This window comes from Punica granatum, chromosome 1 (assembly GCF_007655135.1).
Source record: "Punica granatum isolate Tunisia-2019 chromosome 1, ASM765513v2, whole genome shotgun sequence".
Classification (NCBI taxonomy): domain Eukaryota; kingdom Viridiplantae; phylum Streptophyta; class Magnoliopsida; order Myrtales; family Lythraceae; genus Punica; species Punica granatum.
The window spans coordinates 52751550-52774179 of record NC_045127.1 but is presented as its reverse complement, the minus strand read 5'-3'; the positions used below and the strand labels follow the sequence as shown (position 1 = coordinate 52774179).

The following is a 22630-nucleotide window of genomic DNA, read 5'->3' as shown; positions in this document are numbered from 1 at the left end:
TTTCTTCATTTGTTGCAATTAGTGTATTCCCGCGCCGTACAACGAGATAGGATCGCCAAAAAATATTTGGTCACCCAAAGAGCATATCCTCTATTACTTACCGTAAATCAACGCATGACGTCAGAACCTGAAGTATAACTCAAGAAAACTCGAAATCAAACTAGAGATAAAGATGCATTGGGATTAAGAAAGCCCAACTCAAGCCCAGAACTGCGCTCGGGCCCAAACAGAGCCTAACCGGTGATCTGTACAGTTAACAGAATGGTTCAGTTCAGTTGTATCTTTCGGGAAGGTCAAGGAGCGAAGCACAGCAATGGCGAACCCAGAGGAAGAAGATAACGACTTGCTGCGGCGGCAGCAGAAGCAACAGACGGAGAAGACGGTCATCAAGATCCCGTCTTACCATGAAGTAGTCGAGAGCTCTCAATCGAAATCCACCCCGCCGTCTCTCTTCTCCCCATCCCCGACCTTCTCCCAGGCCTTCTCTTTCATCAAATCCTCCGAGTTCTACTCTCCCCCGCCGCCAGCTGCCACACCTCCTCCTGCCGCCACCGGATCCCAGTCCTCCTCTGCCGGTGCATCAACCTCCGGGTACCCTTCCTGTTTCCGGCATAATTCGTTGGTGCACCTCATGATCTTCATTTCTTCATCAAATTGTCCTGGGGCTTGTGTAAAATTGCTATAGGGTTTGTTTATCGTTGAAAATTTTATTTTTGATGATCGTTTTTGGAAATTTTGAAGCCTGTCTGGTCAGCCCAATGTGGTGACATCGCCGTCTCCGTCATCATCTTCCTCATCCTATGGTGGGCAGAGTCGGAATGCGATTCTCGTCAGCCATAGACAGGTCATCGCCGGCAGGGCAGCTGCTTTCCGAAATGATATTTCCTCTTTCTGAGAATGTCGAATTCCCGCCAAAGTTGGAATTTTTCTTTTTGTGTATCATCCTTTTTTTTTTTTGGCAGAAGGGAAATCCATTGCTCAAACACATCAGGAATGTGAGATGGGCATATGCGGACATTGTCTGCGACTATTTGCTCGGGCAGAGCTCGTGTGCTCTCTACTTGAGGTACTCTATGAATTTGCAATGACTGTTCATGAGGGATGAAAGAGGATGACAATAATCATGTTCGATGCGTGAAGAAAATTGTTGGTGTGCATTAAGCTGATTCGTTTCTTGTGTAGCCTTCGGTACCATCTTCTGCATACAGATTACCTCTATTATCGCATAAGGGAGCTGCAGAAGAACTTCAAACTTCGGGTTGTATTATGCCATGTTGATGTGGTTAGTTTGCCTTATCTGTAAAGCCAGTTTGTTTCCAAACAATTACAGTGGCTTTCTTTTATACTGTTTTCGAGAGGAAATTTTTTCATTATCTTGTGGTCTATGGAAGTGAAAATGTTTGGTCAATGTTGATGTTTGTTTCAGGAGGATGTTGTTAAGCCGCTACTCGAGGTTACAAAGACGGCCCTGCTCCATGATTGCACGCTCTTATGTGCTTGGAGGTGAGGAATTTGTTAAGGACTGTCTATGGTTGCCCTTTTACACGAGGGATTATATTTCTTTGTTCTGATTTATCCAGTTTAGAAGAATGTGGCCGCTACTTGGAGACGATAAAAGTATACGAGAACAAGCCCGCTGATATTATCCAAGGACAGATGGACACTGATTATCTATCACGGGTTTGCCTCCTCTGAAATTGAGCACTTCATTGCGGCCTTCTTCATCGGAGTTCCCTTTCTCTGAAAATAGTATGCTTTGCTGAAACTGTGTTTGTTGGACTATTACAGCTCTCTCATGCTCTAACAACTGTTCGGCACGTTAACAAAACCGATGTAGTGACCCTTGGTTCAACATTTGGGGTATGCCCGTGTCTCCACCCCAAAGTTTCTTAACTCTAATTTGCTTGCCAATATAATGTTCTAAATGATCCTGATCCCTCTGTGTAGTCTCTTTCTCATATAATGGATGCTTCCATGGAAGATTTGGCTCGTTGCCCTGGCATAGGAGAACGGAAGGTGATTTCTCTTGTATACATATTTTGATTCTCATATATGGATATATATATATATATATATATGTTATTGATAAGTATATATACATATATATATGCGATTCTTGAATATATTGTATCATGTTTAATTAGGTGAAGCGATTATATGATACTTTCCACGAACCATTCAAGCGAGTAATTCCAAGCGGCCCCATCACTCCAGAAGCTCCGGTTGCAAGAGTCGCTGAAGCTGCTGACCCAGCTGCAGAAGCCCAGGAACCAAGAATAGATAGCGAAGGCACAGAAAAAAGGAGGAAGAAAGAGCCTGAGGCTACTGTAAAGTCAGCCCTATATGCTGCTTTTGCAAAGTATGCCGATAAAGTTGGTAAAAGAAACATCAAAGCTCGAGGAGAGAAAGGAGAATCAAGTAGCAGAGACGCAGAAGCTGAAACTTGAAGAGGTCAATTTTTTCTTTACTAAATATGCTCTTGGCTCGATAGGCACAGCTGATTTGCTGTGATTTAACGTTTTCTTTTTTCTTTTGGTTTATTGTTAGGATATAGGAATACCAGATGTTGACATGTAACTTCTTGTATTTATATATTTAGTATGTAATGATCTCAAGAATACAATTGTACCTTTCAAAGATGAACTGCGGTAACTTTGTTTCCAGTCCTTATTTTAGTAGAATCTACGTTTATTCATTTTGCACGGAATAAATTGGTTCAGAGATATAAAACTCTTCAGGAGCTTAAAATTGCTGATAGCTTAAACATTACATAATTATTCGACGAGAACCCGCCCTTAAACCCTTTCTGGTGCTTTCTCTGTTCCCCGAGCACCCTTTAAAGTCCTTCAGATACAGAGGAACAATTCACTGCCCTTCTTTGGTTCTCCGATCTTTCATATTTTTCTGCAGTTTATGAGAGTTGCTAGCACCTAAAGCTCGGGCTTAAAGTCGGGTATTGAAATCTCATGGAATTGGGAGAACTGATAGCAGAGTAGTTCTTAACCAGAGGAATAAGCGACTGCACGATATCTGTCATTATAGGCCGATAATCTGCTTCTGACTGCACACACACCGCTGCTATAGCAGCCACCTGCAATATCCAAAACACCCGGAAGTTGAAGAGTCGAATTGTTTTCTTCGCCTTCGGTATGAAAGCTGAAAGGGGTAGACAAAATTCGGGCCAACCTGAATTAATTCTTTCTTCGAATATTGGCCTTTTAGTGCCGGATCCACCATTTCCTCAAGCTTTTCTCTGTTAGTTAACCTTGGAAGAGCCTGCCGCAGCAAAAAAAATTTCAATCAGGGTCCATTGCATTTTGGATACTGAACAATTTCTCCAGTGCTAGGTTTCATTCATTGCCAGAATAAGCAAAAGAACTGCTGAATTTGAAGTTCAAGCTTCCTGAAGACGGAAATGGGAAGTTGGAACAAAACAGATGTATATATGTAAAGAGATTGCACAAAGCAAAGACTGACCCATGAGACGAGGACTTGTTCGCCGGGGCCCCGCTTGGTATCGACTGGTACTCGACCCGTTAACAGCTCTAAAAGGACCACCCCGTAACTGTAGACATCTGATTTGGTGGTGAGCTTTCCCGTCGAAGCATACCTGCACAATGCATTGCAAAGTCGAATCGAGCAGATAATAGTCCACATTTAGTAAACAGTTAAAATGCCAACTAACAGGATCAATTCCTGATATGATCATGCAGAGGAGGGCTTGAGAGTGAGATGACAACAAATGATCTGCGGATTTTTTTGCAAGCAACCTCAGCTGGAGAAGAAGACAGTGATGGTCTGCCTAATGGGACCTCTGTTCTGATGAATTGTCATGCGCATTCTTTGTTTTCTAACAGGGGAGATGGCTTTCACTGGTCTGTTGTTGATAACGAAAGTGAAATACTGTTTTGTCTCAAACTATAAGCTAATCGAAGTAAGCAAGAATTGTACGGGCACTAGGAAGACTCACTCGGGTGCCAGGTACCCCGTGGTGCCAAGGACACGGGTCGAGATCTGGCCATTGATCTTGTCGGAGCCCATCTTGGCCAATCCGAAATCGGACACCTTGGCACAGAAGTTCCTGCCCAGTAGTACGTTGGTGCACTTGAAGTCCCTATGGATCACAGAAGGGACCGCGTGCTCGTGCAGGAACTCGAGGGCCCTGGCACAGTCGAGGGCTATCCTGAGCCGGGTCCCCCAGTCCAGGGGCATGCACTGAACCTGGTGATTGCATTGAGACGAAGGGTGGAGATGAGCTTGGAGCGAGCCGTGGGGCATGTACTCGAATACGAGGAGCCTGTGGCTCTGGTCTGCACAGTAGCCCAGCAGATCGACCAAGTACGGGGAGTGTAGCCGGCTTAGCAAATCGACCTAACAATGTACAACCATATTCAGCATAGACATACTATACCAAGGAGAAAACCGAAAAGCTTATGCGAAGATATATCTCAACAAATCGAGATCGCCATGGTCTGGATGGTGAAGTTTTGGCACTGACACAATACATACATGTACTTGACATACATGCATAATCATTTAAATGGGAACCCACACGAACTAGGATTAACATGAAACTTCTACTATTTAAAAACACGAGCACATTTTCGTTAGAATGTCGAATGAAGAGACGATTAGTCTCGCTTATGGCCATGTGGGCGATTGACTACATGCTAAGATAGGGGCAATATTGATGCATGTAGACCTAGAGAAATATCAATGTCAATACTAACAATTAAAATAATAAACAATATTATCTAAATTATGAACATGGATTTAATGTTAAACACTAGAGATAGGTCCTGTGAGCAATAAAAGTCAACACCTCCTATTGCTTGGATGCGAACAGATAGTCAACAGTACTCCAAATCTAAGCTCATGCTTATAGTTACATATAGCTATAGCTATTTGAAAAGAAAAAAAAAATCACTATTTATTGCATTTTGTTTCATTGTATGACTTCCTATTTGCAAACCACTCGAGAATCTTGACTTTAACGACAACCCAGTACGTTCTTTTCTCCAGGACTGCTCTTTTTTAGTCTCAAAAATGGATAGATTATCGTCATATTATTTAAAAAAAATATTTATTATATCATATAATCTAATATTGATATATATTTTTATATCTATCTCAACGTCATTCTTTTTACCTAAAATATTTCAACGTTACTATTTTTGTTTCACCAACTATCCCCTAAGGCTAGGTGGTGACATCAAATTAGCAACGTTGGGATATCTCGGATAAAAAATCAACGTTGAAATATATTTAAGAATATTTGTCAACGTTAAGTTATATGGTGCGGTACATCTTTAGAAAAAAGAGACTCCTCATTTCAGCTATTGTCTCTATTTTTTAAATAACAAAAGAAAAAAGGACAACGGCTCTTTTTTCCTTGGTTCAAATAATAATAAGGGGAGGGGGTGGGGAAAAGACGCCTCGTGGCGTCTGTCAACCGGGAGAGACGCCCGCTGGCTGGCATAGTCAAACAAACCATAGAGGGATTTGTCTCATCTTCTCCATAAGTCCATAACTTAACTTCTCGGGATATGTGCAGTCTCTCGATTCGATATTCATCTCTCTAGATATCGAACTGCTCAGATGGAGCCGGCCTATAGATGGAATTCCATGGAGTCAGGGCAAATCTATTCATCTGAAAGTACATCTCTCCCTAACAAACACAGCATTTAAGTTGAACAGACCAATCGAGTTATAGGACAAGAGGAAGATAAGGGGGGGAGACAGAGAGAGCGCAAAAGCACAAACAAACACAAATAAATCCAAGCGAAAGGGTGCAACCATCTCTGGATTTAAACTGCCTTCCATAAAGACCGAAGGCTCGAATTCGAATCTCGACCACTTGTTAAGGCTCAGTGGTTTTCCATGACTTGTATTAATGTGTGTCCCGTCAAAGGAGACTTCACGTATCTCTAGAATGAGTCGGATGCTTGAAGATTTATCTGAAAGAATTATCTCAGTTTACCTCGACTCGGAAAGCATGCTCCCCTTGTTTGCCTTCCCGGTGGAGCATCTTAATAGCAGCCACGGTCCCATCGCTGAGGACACCTCTGTAGATGACACCGAACCCTCCATTCCCGATCACATTCCCGTCATTAAACCGGTCGGTGGCTGCCTCCAGCTCCTTGTACGTGAACACTTGCACCCCTCTTGCTGTCCTGCAGCTTCTGCCGTTCGAGTTCGGGATCGGGGCTCCGACCCTCCCCAGTGACCCCACATAGAGGCACCCACCCTTCACATCTGCAAAAACAGTTCCCATTAATTTTCAAAAACCGACCTGTTGCTAGCTGATCTAGAAAGTCTCAACGAGTTGCTGCATGGTATAAGTAGTATTTGCATATGGATTCCATATATTTATATTTGCAGGGAACAAATCATGGGATGCATTTGGTATTCGAAGAAGCTGAGGCTTCCTTCACGGAGTCTCAACGTTCTTCTCATTTCAGCTGACAAGCTTGAAAGACGTGAGAATCGAGAATTCTTCAAACAAGACGAGACATAATGCTCCTACAGCAGTATCATCAAATATCTACACAAAGAACTTCCACGTACGAGCAGAAAGAATGTTTATCATAGCATTGCAATTTAACTTACCCGGGCTAGAGTTGTAGCTCACAGCGCGGAGGCCAGTGAAGTCGCCACTTGGGCACTTGATGCCATTACCACTCCAATCGGCATTGCTGCTCTTCTTCGAGGACTTGAGTCTCCGGAGCATTATAATGATCAGTGCCAGGACTACGAGCAAGATGACCGATGTAACAGCAACGATTATGATGAAGATGTTGGAATCGGTAAGTGTAGCTTGAGCTCTTCCGGAGTGCGGTGAAGAAGAATGATGGAGCTCATCTGTGTTGTCGTTTGCTTCCATTGCTTCAGCAAAACACAGTCTCAGCTCAGACACAGAAAGAGTGAGAGAGATGAGAGAGGGGAAGTGCAGAGCGGAAAGATTGGGTTTTTGCCTTTAAGGCCACTCTCTCTCTCTCTCTCTCTCTCTCTCTCTCCTCTCTCTCTCTTCTCTCTCACAATAAACTAATCGCGGGTGCTTTGATGTGCTTGGTTCGTCTCATCCTCTGTATCATCCTAGGGAATTGTCTTTGTCTGTCTATCAGAACAGGGTTGGAAGCTTTTGCTTTTGCTTCCACCAATTTGCAGCACCCAGAAAAATCCATTCCATCCCATGATTCCCGTCCCCACACACCCACCACCAAGAATGATTACCCAATAATCAGCCATTCACAGCTCATGAGATTTCCCCATTTCCATGGAAAATGACAGAACTTGATATTACATTTTCAAGATTCCCGCCCCCACCTACCAGCAAGGATGAATAAATTCAAGATTTTGCAGAGTTGGTGGACTAAGATTAAGCCTCAATCTTGGAATTTGTATTGAATGTGGTGATTTTAATTTTTTCAATTGTGGGTTAGGGACAAGAAAGACCCAAATTTTTTACTGTCCCTGCTTCCAGGGAAAACGGAGATTCCATGATTCCACCATTTGTTTTCTTTTCCTTGTGAACTGCGCACACTGAAGTTTAAACTCAGTTCAGAAGTTCATGAGACAAATGTTGGCTGCGTCCTATAGGAGAAGGCACAGGGTCTTGCCCGTTCGCAGAAACTTCTTCTCATGTCCTTGTCCGAACTTCCAGGGACTCGATTCATCGGAAAGGAATAACCCATAATCTGTACTGACTCGAATTGAATCGTCTTCAATTAATGCATGCCCTATGCCACAGGAAACCCGTTAGGCTAGGCAAGAAGCTCAAGAATGGCGTGTTTCCTTCTGGCAGAAAATGTTGTTATCCTGATCGATATGCAAAGTTATGGAGAGGACAATTCAGATAAGATTTCCGATTACATTATTGTTGCTCGGTTTCACCCGTGCTTGGACTCTAGTTCCATTCGATAAAAATCACACCTTTAGTACCAAACTCTTTGGTCTTTGAGATTTCTTTCATCCTTCTGGCTAAACAAAGTTGAAAGACTGGATGGGGGGGGGGGGGGGGGGGGGGGGGGGTCTGCAGAATTTCTTTACCCATGTAGAATTCAAATATTTGGTTCGTGTTCATCTCTATCCTACTCAGAGATGAGAATGGACATTCCATAAAGCCTTCCCCAGCGGAACAATGGAAGACCAGTCCCTATCGTAGTGGGTTGGGGCCTTTTTGTCTCTTGCCACTGGTATAGTCATGGATTTGCTGCAAATGCCCCTCTGTGAGTCACAGAAGTCATGTGTCCTGGCCACCCTTTACACAGTAACAGGTAGCTTTGACAAAGACGTGAAGGCAATTAAAGGAAGCAGGGCAGCTGATGAGGAGTTGAATGAAATCTGAAAGACACAAACATCAGTCTCATGTTAAATAAGGAGCCGCTCATTCAGTTCGGATGTTGTTGTCTTGTGGTCTTGAGTACCACCTAATCAAGAAAAATCCCTTCTAATAAATAAAGCCTTATTATGAATGATCGGTTTTTCGACAATATAATGTCTGCTCAGTTGTTCTCTCATCTAATCCTTCATATGACCGGTATTGCATTCTCGTTGCGAAATGCATGTGATGAATTGTAGGAACGGATATCTAAATACAACCGATCCACTCCAAAGCCCATTTTTCGTACCGAAAGAAAAATAACATGTTTAGACATTCTCAGACAGTGCTCAATCCAAACGGCAGAAAATAGATTATTTGTACCAAAGAACACCGGTAGGCTTTCAGATAGGGAAAAGAAAGAGGCTGCTGTCCATGACAACCCGCTGCTGTCCGTATAATAAACAGCTACTATATGCAGCAACAACCAAACTTTTCTGCAACAATTCATACAAAGCTATTCCATCTAGAGCGTTAGTTGCAACATGTTGAGCCTCAGCTGCATATTCTTCACTCAGCTGGAAAATAAGGATTCTACATTGAGTGTTTGTGGTGACTTTTCCCAACCGGTCAGGCTTTCCACATCAAAACAACTCTATTTTGTACATCTTCTCCACCTCATGAAAATCGTAATTTCAGACAGACCAAAAAAAAAAAAAAGGCACCAATGAACATATAGTGAAACATTTTCTAATCTTCGGGGAAACCAAGAAACCTATTTATGAGTTTGGCGACTGGGGTGGCATCACCTGGCTGATAAGGAAGGAGCGACTCCAAATTCATCTCTGATATTGTTTGGTGGAGTGTTTGAGGACGAGCACAATATAAATGTTTCCTCTCTGCTAATTCTTCTGCTAGCTCAGCCTGGTGATTGTCCATCAGATCTTCGTTTACCACCACAATTAGAGGTTTACACAGTCTCAAAGTCTCAAATATGCTACCTGACCCTGCAAAATTGAGTGTATATCTTCTGATTAGAGATGCTCCTCATGCTTGATCTTAAGATATGGTTAGTTAGGATAATCAAGTCACATATATTAGAACAATGAAAACCACGGTGCAACAATGAACCGTAAAAAGACTGATAGACCTGCGTGGCTGATCACAAGAGATGCTGATCGTAGATGATCTGCGATGCTTGACGAGAAAGTGAAGTAGTCGACAGCAAGAGAGCCTGTTTCTCCTTCAGACTGCATTAGAAGGATAAGGCTAAGAAATTAAGGGCCCACCAAGTTTCACCTTATATAACTTTTTTGAGTTTCCTATATTTGGTTCAATGAAAACATTCATGTCCATATGGTCAAAAACAACCGAACATTTCTTCCAAGTTGTTTCCTAACTTATGAAAATAAACTCTTTACTAGGAAGTTATTTTCCCCAGGAAACATCCTTTCCCAAACAGTTCTACACAAGACAACCCAAGCGTGACACAGAGCTGCATATTCGAAACTTGCAGGATTCACAGGAAAAAAAATTATTTTTCTTCTGAAAACAGTAACAATTAGATGGTATTGACAACACAGAGCTTCAGTTTGAATTCACTGCAAAGCAAAAGAGTTTTTTCGGGATGAGGTTGCTCTCCGTAGTGTTCTGTAATCTTCCATTTTGGAGCTTAAAGATTAAAAATTCAGTACCCCAATCACCAAACAGTCCTCCAAACCCCGAAAGAAAGCTGCTACGACAACGCCAACACTCATACAAATTTACGTCACAGCCTCACGAATACTGATCATACCAACACTTGCTTCACAATCTAAACCGAAAACCAATTTGCCTCATCAAATCCAGTAAAGATCCTCGAAGCAATAAGAATTTCAAAGGCCGGAAAAACGAGGAATCAGCAAAAAGCATTACGAGAAAAGGCCTGAAAAACAACATTTTTCGCCGCATTCACCTTCGTGGGAATGTAGGTACCACGGCCCATCTGAATGATGAGGTGGGTGTAGCCTTTGGCCAACAATCCCTGCTTGACTTCTTGCTGATCCACCGCCCTCACCAGGGCATCGAAACAGGTCGTGCCCACTGTGACAAAGACAACCCTCTTGGCCTCTGCACCCCGACCCCTTGCCGCCCCCCCCTCCGCCATTTCCACGCCACGACAGCTCTGCCCTTTCCTCCTCGAGCTCAGAAAGATCCCAACTTTAGCAGAAACAAAGCACTCCAGCCGGGTTTCTTCCGAATCAAGAAAAAACACCCTTTAACAATGGCGGATTCAATCGACTTGCGAGCGAATCTGGCATCGATATTTAGCTTGACGACAGAGCAAAGGATCGATCTTTTCGATCTGCAGAGTTTCGATAGGAGCCCCGACCCGTTCAGTGGATCTGCGGGGAAGTCCGACAGCGGTGAAGAAGAAGGTAAGGCAGGCTCATGGGCGATGGAAACCATCGATTTTTAATAAATAAATATAAATAAATAAATCAACAGAAATGCGTGCGTTGAGATCTATACAAACCGCGTCCCCCTAACGCCGTCTTTTGACTTTTTGTTCATATATTTCTCATATGAACCGGGTTCACGGAAGCCCAGGTTGATGGTGGGCCCACTTCATAGCCAGTGAACTTTTTTGACGTGGGCTCTCATGCACCTGGTCCCTCGTATGTTTTCCGACAGACTGGATCGGTGCCCGTCAACTCACTCCATCTCCGTTCTTCTTCTGCACTTCTTCGTTTCTTCTTCGTTAATCCGCCAATCTCTCTGAAGTTCAGGGGTCGGATTTCTTTCCTCCCATGGGGTTCTCTTTCAGCAAATTCCGGCGTGCCCACGAGTCCCCGCCGCGCCCAGAACGCCCCTCCTCCTCCCCGATCCCATCGGTATCGCTTCCTCCGCCGCCGTCACAGCCCGCCCTGGCACTGCCTCCGCCGCCGCATCGGCAGCGTCCCCCCCCAACCTCCACACAACCAGCTCCACCACCTCCGCCGCCGCCTCCCGCCTACCCTTACCCCGCCCCTGGCACCTACTCCGCGGCCCCTCGCACCGCCCCTTACTACCAGTACCCTCCGCCGCCCCCCACCTACGCTCCGTACGCCCCCAGTCCCTACAGCTATCCGGCTCCGTACGGCTGCCAGCCCCCCGCTCCTCCCCATTACTCTCAGTTCGTGGGGTATTACAATAACCGGTGGTACCCCCCCGCTGCGGCAGGGCCGTCCGCGGCGGTGCCGCCCCCGTACGTGGACCACAAGACCGCCAAGAAGATCAAGAACGAGGTGAATGTCCACAAGGACGCAATAAAGCTTTCCATCGACGAGCAGAGTCCGGACTCCCATTTGGTTTCTTTCACCTTCGATGCTCTTGTTGATGGCAGGTGTGCTAATTCTTCTGCAAAACTATTGGAATATCGCTCAAAAGTTATATTTCTGTATGCTGACATGAACTGAAGTTGAGCAACATAATTCTTGGTTGAGTAATTTGCCGGAGAGGATGCATATGTTTGGTCTCTCTGTCATGTTCTTTAGACAACGTGTACTTATGCTGTCATGCTCTTCATTTGAACTTCTGTGTTTCGTTATAGCTCATGGTTGGCATTTACTATATAGGCTTGGTTTGAGAGTGCAATACTCAAACAAAATTACTAAAAAATAAGTGCTAATTTCAGAATAAGTTAAAAGTGTTTGAAAGAAACCAGTTTAAAATTGATGAAAGTGAAAAAAGACAATTATTAGTACTTGAAATAGAATAAGCAGAAGCAGATTTAATTAACGTGCTTGAGCAAATTACATTTGCAACCGCAATTTTGACCCAAACTGTAGTTTCAAAAACTCTCACCAAACACCAAATCTACTTAAAATTATAAGAAAAAGTGATTATGAAGCCTCCCACTGCACTTCCAAACGAACTCTTTGCCTAGCTCATGCCAGAAAGGGGGGAGCTGTATGCTATAAGTCGGGTGAAGTAGCCAATAGATCAATTGCCGAATTGGAGTGCGTTTGTTTTTTTATATCATATGAATGCTACATATATTTGTAGTATATGGTCGGCTAGTCCATCTATCGAAATGGATGTTACACTTGGCACCATAGATATTTGTAGTATATGGTTGACATGGCATGTTTTGTTGGTTGTTCTTCTGTGATTCAATGTCCTGATGTTGCATAGAATGACTGAAGTGTTGCCTTTTGTAAAATATGCATTGATTTGCTTCTGTGAACTGATCTTCTGTCTTTCCTCTGCGATGCAGTATTACGGTAATTTACTTTGCCAAGGAAGGGCCAAACTGTACATTTAGTCCCATATATCCCGAAATCCACAAACCGCAGAGAATCCCGTTTCAGAAGGGTCTTGGCCAGAAATTCCAACAGCCATCTGGAAGCGGAATTGACCTTGGATTTTTTGATATCGATGAACTATCAAAGCCCTCTCAGAACGAAGAAATCTTCCCTCTTGTCATCTATGCAGAAACTAGCGCACCATCACTGATGGATGAACAGCCGAACCAGCCCGTATCGAGTGTGTCCTCCCATGCTCAGATCACGGAATGTGTCCTTGTTAAGGGCAATGAGGGGAATTTTCAAGTGAGAGTAATCAAGCAGATCTTGTGGATTGAAGGGGACCGTTATGAGCTCCGGGAGATTTTTGGCATAAGTAATGTTGATGAGAAGGGGTTCGAGGACAGTGATCCTGGAAAAGAATGCGTCATTTGCATGACCGAGCCCAAGGACACAGCTGTTTTGCCCTGTCGACATATGGTAAGTATTTTAAGTCTCAAGCTATAACTGTATGCAAGCATCAAATTGAGAAAGATCCATGGACTAGATTTTATTAACATGTGATAGCTAGAACGAGTTTAGGCAGCGTATTATGGATATGGAACTCAAATGTAATAGGTGGAGAAAGGAGGGGAGAATCAGTCAAGGCGAGATGTTGCGATACTAAGTCTGATTTTTCTGTAGCTGTAGCTGCCGCTGGTCAGAACTCTGGTGACTTTCTACAAGTTAACTGAAAAAAAGATAATAATTTAATCTTATCTCTGACTTCTATATATAAGCAAATAACTGCTGCTTATGGGGGGCAAATATCTAGTCCTCCGTGATCCCGGATTGGGGCATTTATATGTTTCCCAGACAGATATGGGCTGTGGCAGTCGTTCCATCTGATGACTGAAAAAGCCTCGCATGAACTCTCCTAGAAGAACATCCAGAATTGGCATATTCAAGGAGATTAGAATTTGGTAACTATGTGAATTAGGAGAGGAGAAAAACCATGAATATTTCTTGAGAGAGAAAAACTTGGAAATTAGTCGAGATTGTACTTGTTCTTATGCAGGCTTCCATCTCTGTTCTGCCCGAAATATACATTGTCTATGAGATTGCTAACTTTTCTTCGACTTTGTTTTGCTACTCGACAGTGTTTGTGCGGGGAGTGTGCAAAAGAGTTGAGGCTTCAATCAAACAAGTGTCCGATTTGCCGACAACCCATCGAGGAACTTTTAGGGATAAAAGTGAACAATGGTACCGAGCAAAAGACCTTTTCTTCTGTTAGATATCATGGTGCCCTGTGTCGATGTTGCTTTAAATTTCACCGAACAGTCGATGAATCACTGACTGTTTTTGTTCTGGTTTGCAGCATCCTCATCATGAGATCTATGATGCGCATTGGAAACTTCACGGGCTTGTTAGCTTGCAGTAGAGATTTTCTATACTTGCCGGATTCATTCCTGGCTTTCTAGAAAAACTCGGGTTCCACATTGGCTGTCATGCACGTTTGTATCTTCAAAAGGGGAAGTACAGTTTTCTTACGCAGTTGTACAACACATATCGACGATAAAGAAGAAATTTATTCATTATTCTACGATTAGTTTTTCGTTTTCATCTGAAGTTCATCTGATGTGTTGGAAGCTTGAGTGAGGAGACCAACCGAAGTTCGTCTCGTCACGTACTGAACACATACGCTGGAGGTCCGGCTTATGAACATTAGGTTCGGTATTCCTCTGAATGATGGATTCGTCGCCCTTTCGGTCCCACGAACTGAGTAATTTATTAATGCATTCTGACATTTATGAATTCAAGGGTCATCACAAGCATTGGATTATCAAGAGATTTCTGTCCGGTCTTGGTATTTAATTTAATTTTCAAAAATGTCCTCTGTCCTTTCTGCCATTAAAATTTAAAGCGATCAATAATTTGGGCAGAGGGTGGGTCCCGAATCCCAATCAAGGCTTCTACCCTGGACAGTAGCCGACCATGGCTGAGGCTTTATTTAGTGTCGGAGTCCCACAGCTGCAGCGGATGACATTATCATAGGGACCCTATAAAGTATAAAGAGAGTGGCGGGGGGAAGATTCCGATCCAAGTCGACCCCGCTATCATTCGATATTAATCGATATATGAGTGCGAACACCAAAACCGGTCGAGGCTTAGGACAGCTGCATTGAAATTTTTACCTCGAATCAAATGATGGTCGAGATAAATCGTTCCAACTGTCGCTTAAATTACGGAGAATCGGTCATTGCTGTTCCTCAAACTTTATACTCAACAACACAATGCTTGGGGTGAAGACTTGGGTGAAAAACCAAATCTTTAGCATCCGAGAAAGCTATGATAACTTCTCTGATCTCACGCGCGATGAAAACCATCAACTTTTGGTGTCAACATAATGTTACCGTGTTCGTTTGCCCCGGCATCTGAAACTCTTTAAGTGTACGGTATTGCGGACTTGATCCCAATATATGTCGAGCACATACTGCCTATGTTTAGTCACCATAGCTTGAATTTCAAAAAGCAGAGGTCTATTCTCTACCCGACAAAGATTAAAGTTGTTAGCTGCTGGGATGGTGTCATGCCCCAGTAATTGGACTGTTGTTGAGCCAAAATCCTCCATAACCGATGATATATTCCATGCAAATCGTCAATTGGGCAAAGCTCAGTCAAAGACAGCACTGTTCCTAGGCCTGCAAAAGCCAAAGCGTACTAGGCTATGGATTTCTTGGGATCTGTCAATAATCTTCTTGCTGGGTTCTCTTTTCCTTTTTCTCTATTCTCAATATATCCTTCGAACACGAGTTCGTGAGAAAGTATATGAAATGAAAAATCGGAAATGATAAAAGAATATGAACAGTCTTATTGATAAGAATCAACCTCTTCTTTTAAGGTGAGAGCGTGTATTATCACATTATATGACTTTTTTTTTTTTGTCGCATAAATGGACGGTTCCAAAGTGGGAGAAAAAGCAGTAAAGAAACCAGGAAAAAGAAGGCCATTTCCCTCATGGGTTGGGGCGATCATCGTCTGTTGATGCTTTTGAGGAGGAGAGGAATAATAAACAATAAATAAATAAATAAATAAATAAATAAATAAAGTTTGATTATGCGAGGACAAAGCAGGACTCTGTTCAAATGTAGTGAAAGCTCAATCCTCGGTACCTCACTTTTGGTCTCCAATTAGATCGCTTTACTTTGCCGAGCAGTGTGTAATGTAATGTACGTCTCCTGTGTGAACTTGACCGTTGGGCTTCAAACCGAGAGTTTCTATTTTCGATGTAACGCTGCTTCTTTGCGTTTATGTAGACGACATCAGCTGCGGAAAATAAAAGATTTATGATCATCCGTGTGATCATAAGATGAGAGGCGGCTCGAGTTCAACGGGAGATGATAATGTGTAGACATCGAATCTAAATCTAATGTGTGGAGCTATGGAAGTGAAGCGAAGTGCGTTATGATACGAACATGCCGTAGCTACTGCAACGTGTTTAAATGGGAAAAGATGGTACTAAATTCTTAGGTTCAGCTTCTCAACCGTAAAATCAAAGATTGCCGAGTCTATACAGCCTTAGTGCAGGATGCGGCTTTCCCGCTGTTGGAGAGGCTACTGCGATCGGCAACTCGTACTAGACTAATCAAAGCTCAATCGAATTGCAAAGGTTCACATAACATTTTATCGCATCTGCAAAGTCATGTTCTTTCTTTATTATTCTTGGTGTCTCCTTTTCTTTTTTCAATTTTTCTTAAAGAAAATCATGGTGTGTGCGTCTGAGATCATACCGACTACATCGGTAAGAATACGGAAATCTGAGAAAGATATTCAATGTCAGACCCCACCCTTTGTCCTGATTCAAACTTAAAAAAGCGCTCTCTCTCTCTCTCTCTCTCTCTCTCTCTCTCTCTCTCTATTATACCTTGCAGCTTCAGCACTCCTCTCTTCTGTTTCCTCCATCCCCTCCCACTCTCTCTCTCTTTCTCTCTCTCTTACTCACTCTCACAGCCTCAGAGGCCGAGACCTCACTAGTCACTCCTCAGACCAGCTCACTTGCTCAGCGCGAATATCTCACCTACTCCCATTGTTGTCGCTTCAAACCTCTACTGTCTTCATCTTCTGTTTCACACACTGCAGCTAGCAGGGAAGTATGAGCAGTAAGCAGGGGAACTTCAAGAATCAGGTTAGGCCCCTAGTCCTCCTGTTGATTTGTCTTTGTTCTGGTTTCTTGCTCCACAGGTCACGCACACTCCCTTCTTTTGTCGGGTCTTTCATGTAAGAACGAACGAATGGACAAAAGTCTTGTCTTCTTCTGGTGTTTGGGTACGTTCTGCGCTTTTGTTCATGATGTTGGCATGTCATGTCTGGTTGCACTTGCAGATCTGCGTTCTCAGGGTGAACATACACTGCGATGGCTGCAAGAAGAAAGTCAGGAAACTGCTGCAAAAGATCGAAGGTGTGCTTCCATGAATGATTGATTGTCCATGTAGATTTACTGAAACGAAGGTGCATCAATCAAGCCTCAGTTTTTATTGCAGTTCAGTTCACTAAGGGTCGAAAATTTACTCCTTTGCCAGGTGTGGATGCAACCATGATTGATGCAGATCTGGGGAAGGTGACGGTGGCCGGTTACGTGCACCCGAACACACTCATCAAGAAGCTCGAGAAGTCAGGGAAGCATGCTGAGCTGTGGGCAGCTCCGAGGAACAACACCTACGCCGTCCCTCAGAACCGCCCTAGGAACCAATTCCCCGACCTGCAGTTCGACAGTCTCAGCAAGCCTCAGAAGGGTGGGAAAGGGCACCCCAAAGATGTGAACATGAAGCCGAAGTCTGTAAAGTTCCACTTGCCTGAGGATGAGTTCGATGGGAGCGACTGCGGTTTCAGCGAGTCCGAGGATGAAGTAGACAATGGTTTCGAGCTCGATTTCGGGCGCCGTGCGCCTTCGAGGACGCCGACCAGGGGTGGCGGCGGTTACGGGCAGCATGGGCATAAGGACAAGAGGAATGTGCCTGCCAAGAAGGCCAAGAGCGGCGGGAGAGCCAAGAAAGGCGGGATTTTCGGTATCCGGTTGCTCTTCTTCAGGGGCTTTGGCCGGAAAAAGAAAGCCAGCCATGGCAGCGCCGGGAAGAATGGCGGCAGCGGAGGTGGCCCCAAGGGCGGGTGCACGAAGCAGGGAGCCATCGAGTTCAAAAGTGGAGGCAAAAATGGCGGTTGGGTCGTGGAAAACGGTAAAAATGGTAGCAAGGGAATGACTGCAGTTAAAAATGGCGGCAACAACTTCAAAGGCGGAGGCGGCGGAAACAACCAAACCAACGGCGGTAAAAACGGCAGAGGTGGAGCAAAGAATATGGACTTCCAAGAGATTGATTTTGGAAACCACCGGAAAGGCGGCAACGGCGGCGGTGGCGGAGGCGGCAACTACGGAGGTGGAGGTGGAGGCGGCGGCGGCGGCGGAGGATTCGCTGGCCGGATGGGACCCATGGGTAATTACCCTGTGGGCCAGATGGGTAATAATTCAATGGGTCCAATGGGTCCCATGGGTAATTATCCAATGGGCCCAATGAGCAATAATTCATACGGCCCAATGGGCCACTACCCTGCAGTGAGTCAAATGGGCAGCGACCCTACCCGTCAAATGGGCAATCATCAGGCCGTACAGGGGATGCCAGCGGCAGCCCCAATCAACGGTGGGTACTATCAGGGGATGGGGCCCATGAACCATCACCCGTACATGGGGATGATGATGAACCACCCGCACGCTCACGCGCAGATGTATCAACCGACGATGTACGCGAGGCCGCATCCCGTGACGGGTTACACGCCACACCGCGCTTCTGACGGGTACTCGAACATGTTCAACGACGAGAACACTGAGAGCTGTAGTATCATGTAGTGCTTCTGGCCAGGATCACAGTAGGACCCTAAGTTAGGTTTTTGTTTTGATGTGAATTACGTTTCTCAGTGACTCGGGTTAATGTTGGAAGTAGAGTTTTCGGAAATCGGTCCATGCTTATTAATCGCCTAGAACTGATGGATTTCTCATCCTAGGATGTTCTTCGAGATTGGCTCGGGTGGTGTAATTAATAAAGCTCGGTTAATAATGTTAACATTATGGATTTTCCATTGCCATAAAGACCTTTCGGGAGGTCCAATCAATGCATGGGCTGAAATTATCTTCGCCCACAAGTAGACATTTTAGTCCGGTTGGGCTAAGGCCCATACGAAGGGCGTAGCTCGTCGGAATCTGCACCGGCCTGTTCTTTCGGCTAAATCGAACCAGATAGAACAGTCAGAAAATTCTCCTAAATCGAACCAGTTGCATGATCGGAGATATGGCAGACATTTATAGCCGACCGACGATGTACCGATTGCGAGCCGGTTGTAGCTATGAATCGTAAGTTCGAATTTGCCATTCCGGTCCAATTCTAATACAAGCGTACACCGGAAGACCAGATAGAACTGGCTCGGCCCAGCCAGGCCCGGTGTGCCACTCATCAACTTAAGAGCCACGTCATCCTGCTGACTGGACGAAGGAGTCCAATCACAGTGCAGCGGAACCGTCACCCCCCCGGTTCGGACTGGCCGCCTCGTCCGTACGTTAATCAGATCAAAAACGAGATCTCCCCCCATCGTTCAGCTTCGGACGACAAGCGACAGGCGAGCGGAACAGTCGGAGGACTGGAGGACGAAGAGAGAGAAATCGAGTGTTAGAGAGAGAGAGAGAGAGAGAGAGAGAGAGAGAGGGAGAGATGCATTCTTTCGGTTACAGAGCCAACGCTCTGCTCACCGTCGCAGTGACGATCCTCGCGCTGATGTGCGCGATCGCCTCTCTCTCCGACAACTTCAACTCGCCGACTCCCTCCGCTCAAGTCCAGGTCAGCCCCAGCTCGAGCTCTTCTGCTGGCCATGATTTGTTATGAATTTTCTGCTGTTGCTGCGATTTCCTGGTCAGCGTCTCTCAGATCCGTTTGAGATTGGTTCAGATTGTTCACATGGTGCTTCTGCTGCAGGTGTTGAATATCAATTGGTTTCAGAAGCACCAGGATGGAAACGATGAGGTATGTATTATCCGCGATTTTGTTCCGCAAAATGCAAATTGGTGGCTCTGGGATGCAAGTTCATTAGATAGGGTTTGCTGAAGGAGGATTTATGCTGTTCATTCCCCTTTTAGTCCTCCTCGAGAAGTGTCTGAATTGAATGCTTTGAATTGGGAAATTCAATAGGAGACACATATATGCATTGCAGTCTAGCATGCACAACTAAATAGCGTCAACATGAAAGTGCTAAGAAACAGTATAATGAACTGCACGGGCATTGAACAGTGAAAATTTCCTACGAGGACCATTGTTTATTGTCAAATTTTCTAGCTTTGGTAGGATTATCAATTACTGTATTAGATTGACCATTGTTTGATTAAAAAAAAAATTATAACATGTGGCGAGATGAGAGTGTAAATTCTAAAAGGTTCATTTTCGATGAAATCACCTGCTGGACTCGAACAGATTATAGCACTGTGCATCAGATTTGTCGGGAGCATAATGAACTATATGAGTTATCGAAAACCTAGTTTTCTTGAGATCAAGTTCTTCCTTTATGTGAAACCTTGTTATGCACTTTGATGCTTAGCGGACCTGTTTATTTGGGCAAAATCTGCTCTTTAGAACGGTTTGATTCCTATTTAAATGGAAAGACCCGTGTATGTGGAATTTGGTACTGGGCATTCAGTTAGGTCTTCTTTATGCAAGTATGCTACTTCTGGTCCATTAATTTGCATGTTCTCATGGCTGTCGTCACCTCTCTATTCTGTTTACTGTTTGTCTATCGGTCATTGTACACTTGTGCTATCACAGAACTAATTTGGTTGCAACTCTGGGAATTGTTTATGATTCCTGCCATGACTCTTTTCCTTGTATCTTTGTAGATCAGCTTGACGTTAAACATTTCTGCCAATTTACAGTCTCTGTTCACATGGAACACTAAGCAGGTTCTTCTCTAACTCTTTGCTTCATCTCTAACAGTTCTGATGGTTTGCTGCCAGAGGTTTTAGCTTATGACTTCGGTTGTTCAGAGATGGGCTTCTATAGCTGGATATATAAATATATATGCAATGAAGTTAAAAGTCTTTTCTCTGTGTTTATCTGATAAGAATTTTTTTGCCCTTTAAACCATTTGTTCAAACTTTAATTGGTGCATATGACAAACTGTGCCTTCTATCTGCAGTGCTTTTGCCATTGTATGAACAGGGAAAGTAGTAATTATGTGCGTGTTGCTTGTAGGTATTTGTCTTTCTAGCAGCAGAGTATGAGACGCCAATGAATTCATTGAACCAGGTATGCTTACATTTTAGTGCATTTGGCAGCAATGACAAAATGTCGTGTTTCTTGACCCTCGTAACGAGATTGTGCTCCTTGCAAGTTGCATAAGTATCTTTTACTGTATTTCATCAATTTGTTTAACTGTTATTTTCTTTCTTTGAAATTCTTCCTGGATAGGTATCACTGTGGGATGGTATTATCCCCGCTAAAGAGCACGCGAAGTTTTGGATCCACACGTCAAACAAATACCGGTTTATTGATCAGGTGCCTGAACTTTCTCTTTATGTTTTAGCATACTTTGCTCTAATCTGAATTCAGATTGATCAAGTACTTACAGTTTTAGATTGATCTAATCTTCTTCTTTCGATATTCAGGGAAGTAATCTCCGAGGAAAAGATTTCAACCTTACATTACACTGGCATGTAATGCCAAAGACTGGAAAGATGTTTGCTGATAAAATAGTAATGTCTGGGTACCGCTTGCCACAGGATTATCGATGATGATAGCAGTTTGCTTGTTCTGCTGTAACTTTAAGTCTTTCCATGTGAGACGATGTAGGTCAAATGACCAGGATAGAAACTTTGGAAAAGTTTTGCTACTCTAGATGGAATTGAGAATGACACTATCCCGTCAAAATTGTCGCGGAGAAGGTTTCTTCTCGTTCCGGCATATGCTTCTCTTTTCTAGTTAACACATATTGGGATGGAAGCGGTCCAACTATCTGTGCAACTCGATTGATTCGATTTTCATTTCCAACGTAATAAACCTAGCATGACTTTCATAGTTATCGACATTGTGAAGTGCATTACAAAGTATACAACATTGAAGTACGTATTCTCTTCTTGCATGGTGAGTTTTGCAATAACTCGTCTGACGATTCTGACTGGTTCCCACAGACAAAGATGGAATCTCCCAGATTCTCCAATAAAGATTCTTTTGGTATCTCTCCCTCCCCAAAAGATTCTCCATTAAGGATTCCCTTCTCTCATCGAATTCTTTGGCCGTACCCCTTTCACTTCAGAAAACATGATGAAAGAACAATGTAGATATTCAGCCCAACCTGGCCGGCCCTTTTGGTAAGTTGTCAGGGCAATTTTACCATTAAGCCCATAGTACTGGGACCGTTCTCGGAGTTCGGTCTCTACTTTATTTTTCTCAATCAACCCTTGAGCACATCAAATTTGGAACCCGAGCATGGGATCTCAATGCCGTCTTAAGTGACCTAGGACTCATGGAAAGTTGAACGGTTGTTGAAGAAGTGTGTCTTTCCATCATCCGACCAATGGGGCCGAATTGTAAACTATGGGTTTCATCGATGGGTAAACATGTCAATGAATAACCCAACATAGTAAAAAATAAAATAAAGAGCCGTACGACGAAGTTTTGTTTCCTGGTTCGATTTTAGGTATCTGTTGGGAGAGAACCAGACATTAATCATTTGACAGACTCAGCTCCCACCCCCCCTCTCACATCAAAGTAAATCCAATCCCATCCCAACACCCACTTCAAAAAAAAAAAAAAACCATACGCGTTTAAAATAAGGTAAAAATCGTTTCTATGACTATGTCTCGTGAAATCACTAAGGCCAGTTTAAAATTTGAATTTGATATTAGAATCGTAATTTTGATTTTAACACTATCCATAATAAAATAAATTACACTCATCAAAGTAAAAATAATGGGTCTCAGTCTCACCCATAAATATTTACACCATTTCATTTTAATACAATTCCATAATTACAATAT

General features: G+C 43.7%; 6 protein-coding genes across 6 annotated transcripts; 4 read left to right on the top strand and 2 right to left on the bottom strand.

The window, feature by feature from the left end:
- Nucleotides 1-261: 261 nt before the first annotated feature.
- LOC116196633 (DNA excision repair protein ERCC-1) lies at nucleotides 262-2695 on the top strand. The gene is made up of 9 exons (XM_031526471.1): nucleotides 262-591; nucleotides 742-844; nucleotides 963-1066; nucleotides 1183-1282; nucleotides 1427-1503; nucleotides 1581-1680; nucleotides 1789-1860; nucleotides 1948-2016; nucleotides 2145-2695. The coding sequence occupies exons 1-9, from the start codon at nucleotides 314-316 to the stop codon at nucleotides 2445-2447; spliced, it is 1206 nt and encodes a 401-aa protein (XP_031382331.1). The 5' UTR covers nucleotides 262-313; the 3' UTR covers nucleotides 2448-2695.
- On the bottom strand, nucleotides 2536-7096 carry LOC116196625 (probable serine/threonine-protein kinase PBL7). Its single transcript, XM_031526460.1, has 6 exons — nucleotides 6610-7096; nucleotides 5981-6255; nucleotides 3971-4371; nucleotides 3478-3610; nucleotides 3187-3276; nucleotides 2536-3091 (listed from the first exon to the last, which is right to left on the bottom strand). Exons 1-6 carry the CDS (start codon nucleotides 6881-6883, stop codon nucleotides 2924-2926), a joined length of 1341 nt encoding a protein of 446 aa, XP_031382320.1. The 5' UTR covers nucleotides 6884-7096; the 3' UTR covers nucleotides 2536-2923.
- A 1566-nt stretch (nucleotides 7097-8662) lies between these two features.
- LOC116196645 (UDP-N-acetylglucosamine transferase subunit ALG13 homolog) lies at nucleotides 8663-10768 on the bottom strand. The gene is made up of 3 exons (XM_031526495.1): nucleotides 10275-10768; nucleotides 9471-9570; nucleotides 8663-9327 (listed from the first exon to the last, which is right to left on the bottom strand). The coding sequence occupies exons 1-3, from the start codon at nucleotides 10464-10466 to the stop codon at nucleotides 9071-9073; spliced, it is 549 nt and encodes a 182-aa protein (XP_031382355.1). The 5' UTR covers nucleotides 10467-10768; the 3' UTR covers nucleotides 8663-9070.
- A 194-nt stretch (nucleotides 10769-10962) lies between these two features.
- On the top strand, nucleotides 10963-14187 carry LOC116196643 (probable E3 ubiquitin-protein ligase LUL4). The gene is made up of 4 exons (XM_031526482.1): nucleotides 10963-11684; nucleotides 12558-13065; nucleotides 13725-13827; nucleotides 13943-14187. Exons 1-4 carry the CDS (start codon nucleotides 11110-11112, stop codon nucleotides 13954-13956), a joined length of 1200 nt encoding a protein of 399 aa, XP_031382342.1. The 5' UTR covers nucleotides 10963-11109; the 3' UTR covers nucleotides 13957-14187.
- A 2287-nt stretch (nucleotides 14188-16474) lies between these two features.
- LOC116191817 (heavy metal-associated isoprenylated plant protein 34) lies at nucleotides 16475-18699 on the top strand. Its single transcript, XM_031520288.1, has 3 exons — nucleotides 16475-16750; nucleotides 16948-17023; nucleotides 17145-18699. The coding sequence occupies exons 1-3, from the start codon at nucleotides 16718-16720 to the stop codon at nucleotides 18461-18463; spliced, it is 1428 nt and encodes a 475-aa protein (XP_031376148.1). The 5' UTR covers nucleotides 16475-16717; the 3' UTR covers nucleotides 18464-18699.
- Nucleotides 18700-19201: 502 nt separating this feature from the next.
- Nucleotides 19202-21676, top strand: LOC116191833 (signal peptidase complex subunit 3B). Its single transcript, XM_031520289.1, has 6 exons — nucleotides 19202-19445; nucleotides 19581-19628; nucleotides 20492-20554; nucleotides 20847-20900; nucleotides 21063-21149; nucleotides 21260-21676. The coding sequence occupies exons 1-6, from the start codon at nucleotides 19320-19322 to the stop codon at nucleotides 21383-21385; spliced, it is 504 nt and encodes a 167-aa protein (XP_031376149.1). The 5' UTR covers nucleotides 19202-19319; the 3' UTR covers nucleotides 21386-21676.
- Nucleotides 21677-22630: the final 954 nt, after the last annotated feature.

Coding starts and splice junctions, on each gene's coding strand:
- LOC116196633 (XM_031526471.1), top strand. CDS start 314: ATGGCGAACCCAGAGGAAGAAGATAACGACTTGCTGCGGCGGCAGCAG. Junction 1,067..1,182: donor TCGTGTGCTCTCTACTTGAG/GTACTCTATGAA, acceptor TTTCTTGTGTAG/CCTTCGGTACCATCTTCTGC. Junction 1,861..1,947: donor CCCTTGGTTCAACATTTGGG/GTATGCCCGTGT, acceptor CCCTCTGTGTAG/TCTCTTTCTCATATAATGGA.
- LOC116196625 (XM_031526460.1), bottom strand. CDS start 6,883: ATGGAAGCAAACGACAACACAGATGAGCTCCATCATTCTTCTTCACCG. Junction 6,256..6,609: donor GAGCTACAACTCTAGCCCGG/GTAAGTTAAATT, acceptor CTGTTTTTGCAG/ATGTGAAGGGTGGGTGCCTC. Junction 4,372..5,980: donor AGCATGCTTTCCGAGTCGAG/GTAAACTGAGAT, acceptor GTACATTGTTAG/GTCGATTTGCTAAGCCGGCT.
- LOC116196645 (XM_031526495.1), bottom strand. CDS start 10,466: ATGGCGGAGGGGGGGGCGGCAAGGGGTCGGGGTGCAGAGGCCAAGAGG. Junction 9,571..10,274: donor GTACCTACATTCCCACGAAG/GTGAATGCGGCG, acceptor CTTCTAATGCAG/TCTGAAGGAGAAACAGGCTC. Junction 9,328..9,470: donor TCTTGTGATCAGCCACGCAG/GTCTATCAGTCT, acceptor TCAATTTTGCAG/GGTCAGGTAGCATATTTGAG.
- LOC116196643 (XM_031526482.1), top strand. CDS start 11,110: ATGGGGTTCTCTTTCAGCAAATTCCGGCGTGCCCACGAGTCCCCGCCG. Junction 11,685..12,557: donor GATGCTCTTGTTGATGGCAG/GTGTGCTAATTC, acceptor TCTGCGATGCAG/TATTACGGTAATTTACTTTG. Junction 13,066..13,724: donor TTTTGCCCTGTCGACATATG/GTAAGTATTTTA, acceptor GCTACTCGACAG/TGTTTGTGCGGGGAGTGTGC.
- LOC116191817 (XM_031520288.1), top strand. CDS start 16,718: ATGAGCAGTAAGCAGGGGAACTTCAAGAATCAG. Junction 16,751..16,947: donor AGGGGAACTTCAAGAATCAG/GTTAGGCCCCTA, acceptor TTGCACTTGCAG/ATCTGCGTTCTCAGGGTGAA. Junction 17,024..17,144: donor ACTGCTGCAAAAGATCGAAG/GTGTGCTTCCAT, acceptor CTCCTTTGCCAG/GTGTGGATGCAACCATGATT.
- LOC116191833 (XM_031520289.1), top strand. CDS start 19,320: ATGCATTCTTTCGGTTACAGAGCCAACGCTCTGCTCACCGTCGCAGTG. Junction 19,446..19,580: donor CTCCCTCCGCTCAAGTCCAG/GTCAGCCCCAGC, acceptor CTTCTGCTGCAG/GTGTTGAATATCAATTGGTT. Junction 19,629..20,491: donor ACCAGGATGGAAACGATGAG/GTATGTATTATC, acceptor GTATCTTTGTAG/ATCAGCTTGACGTTAAACAT.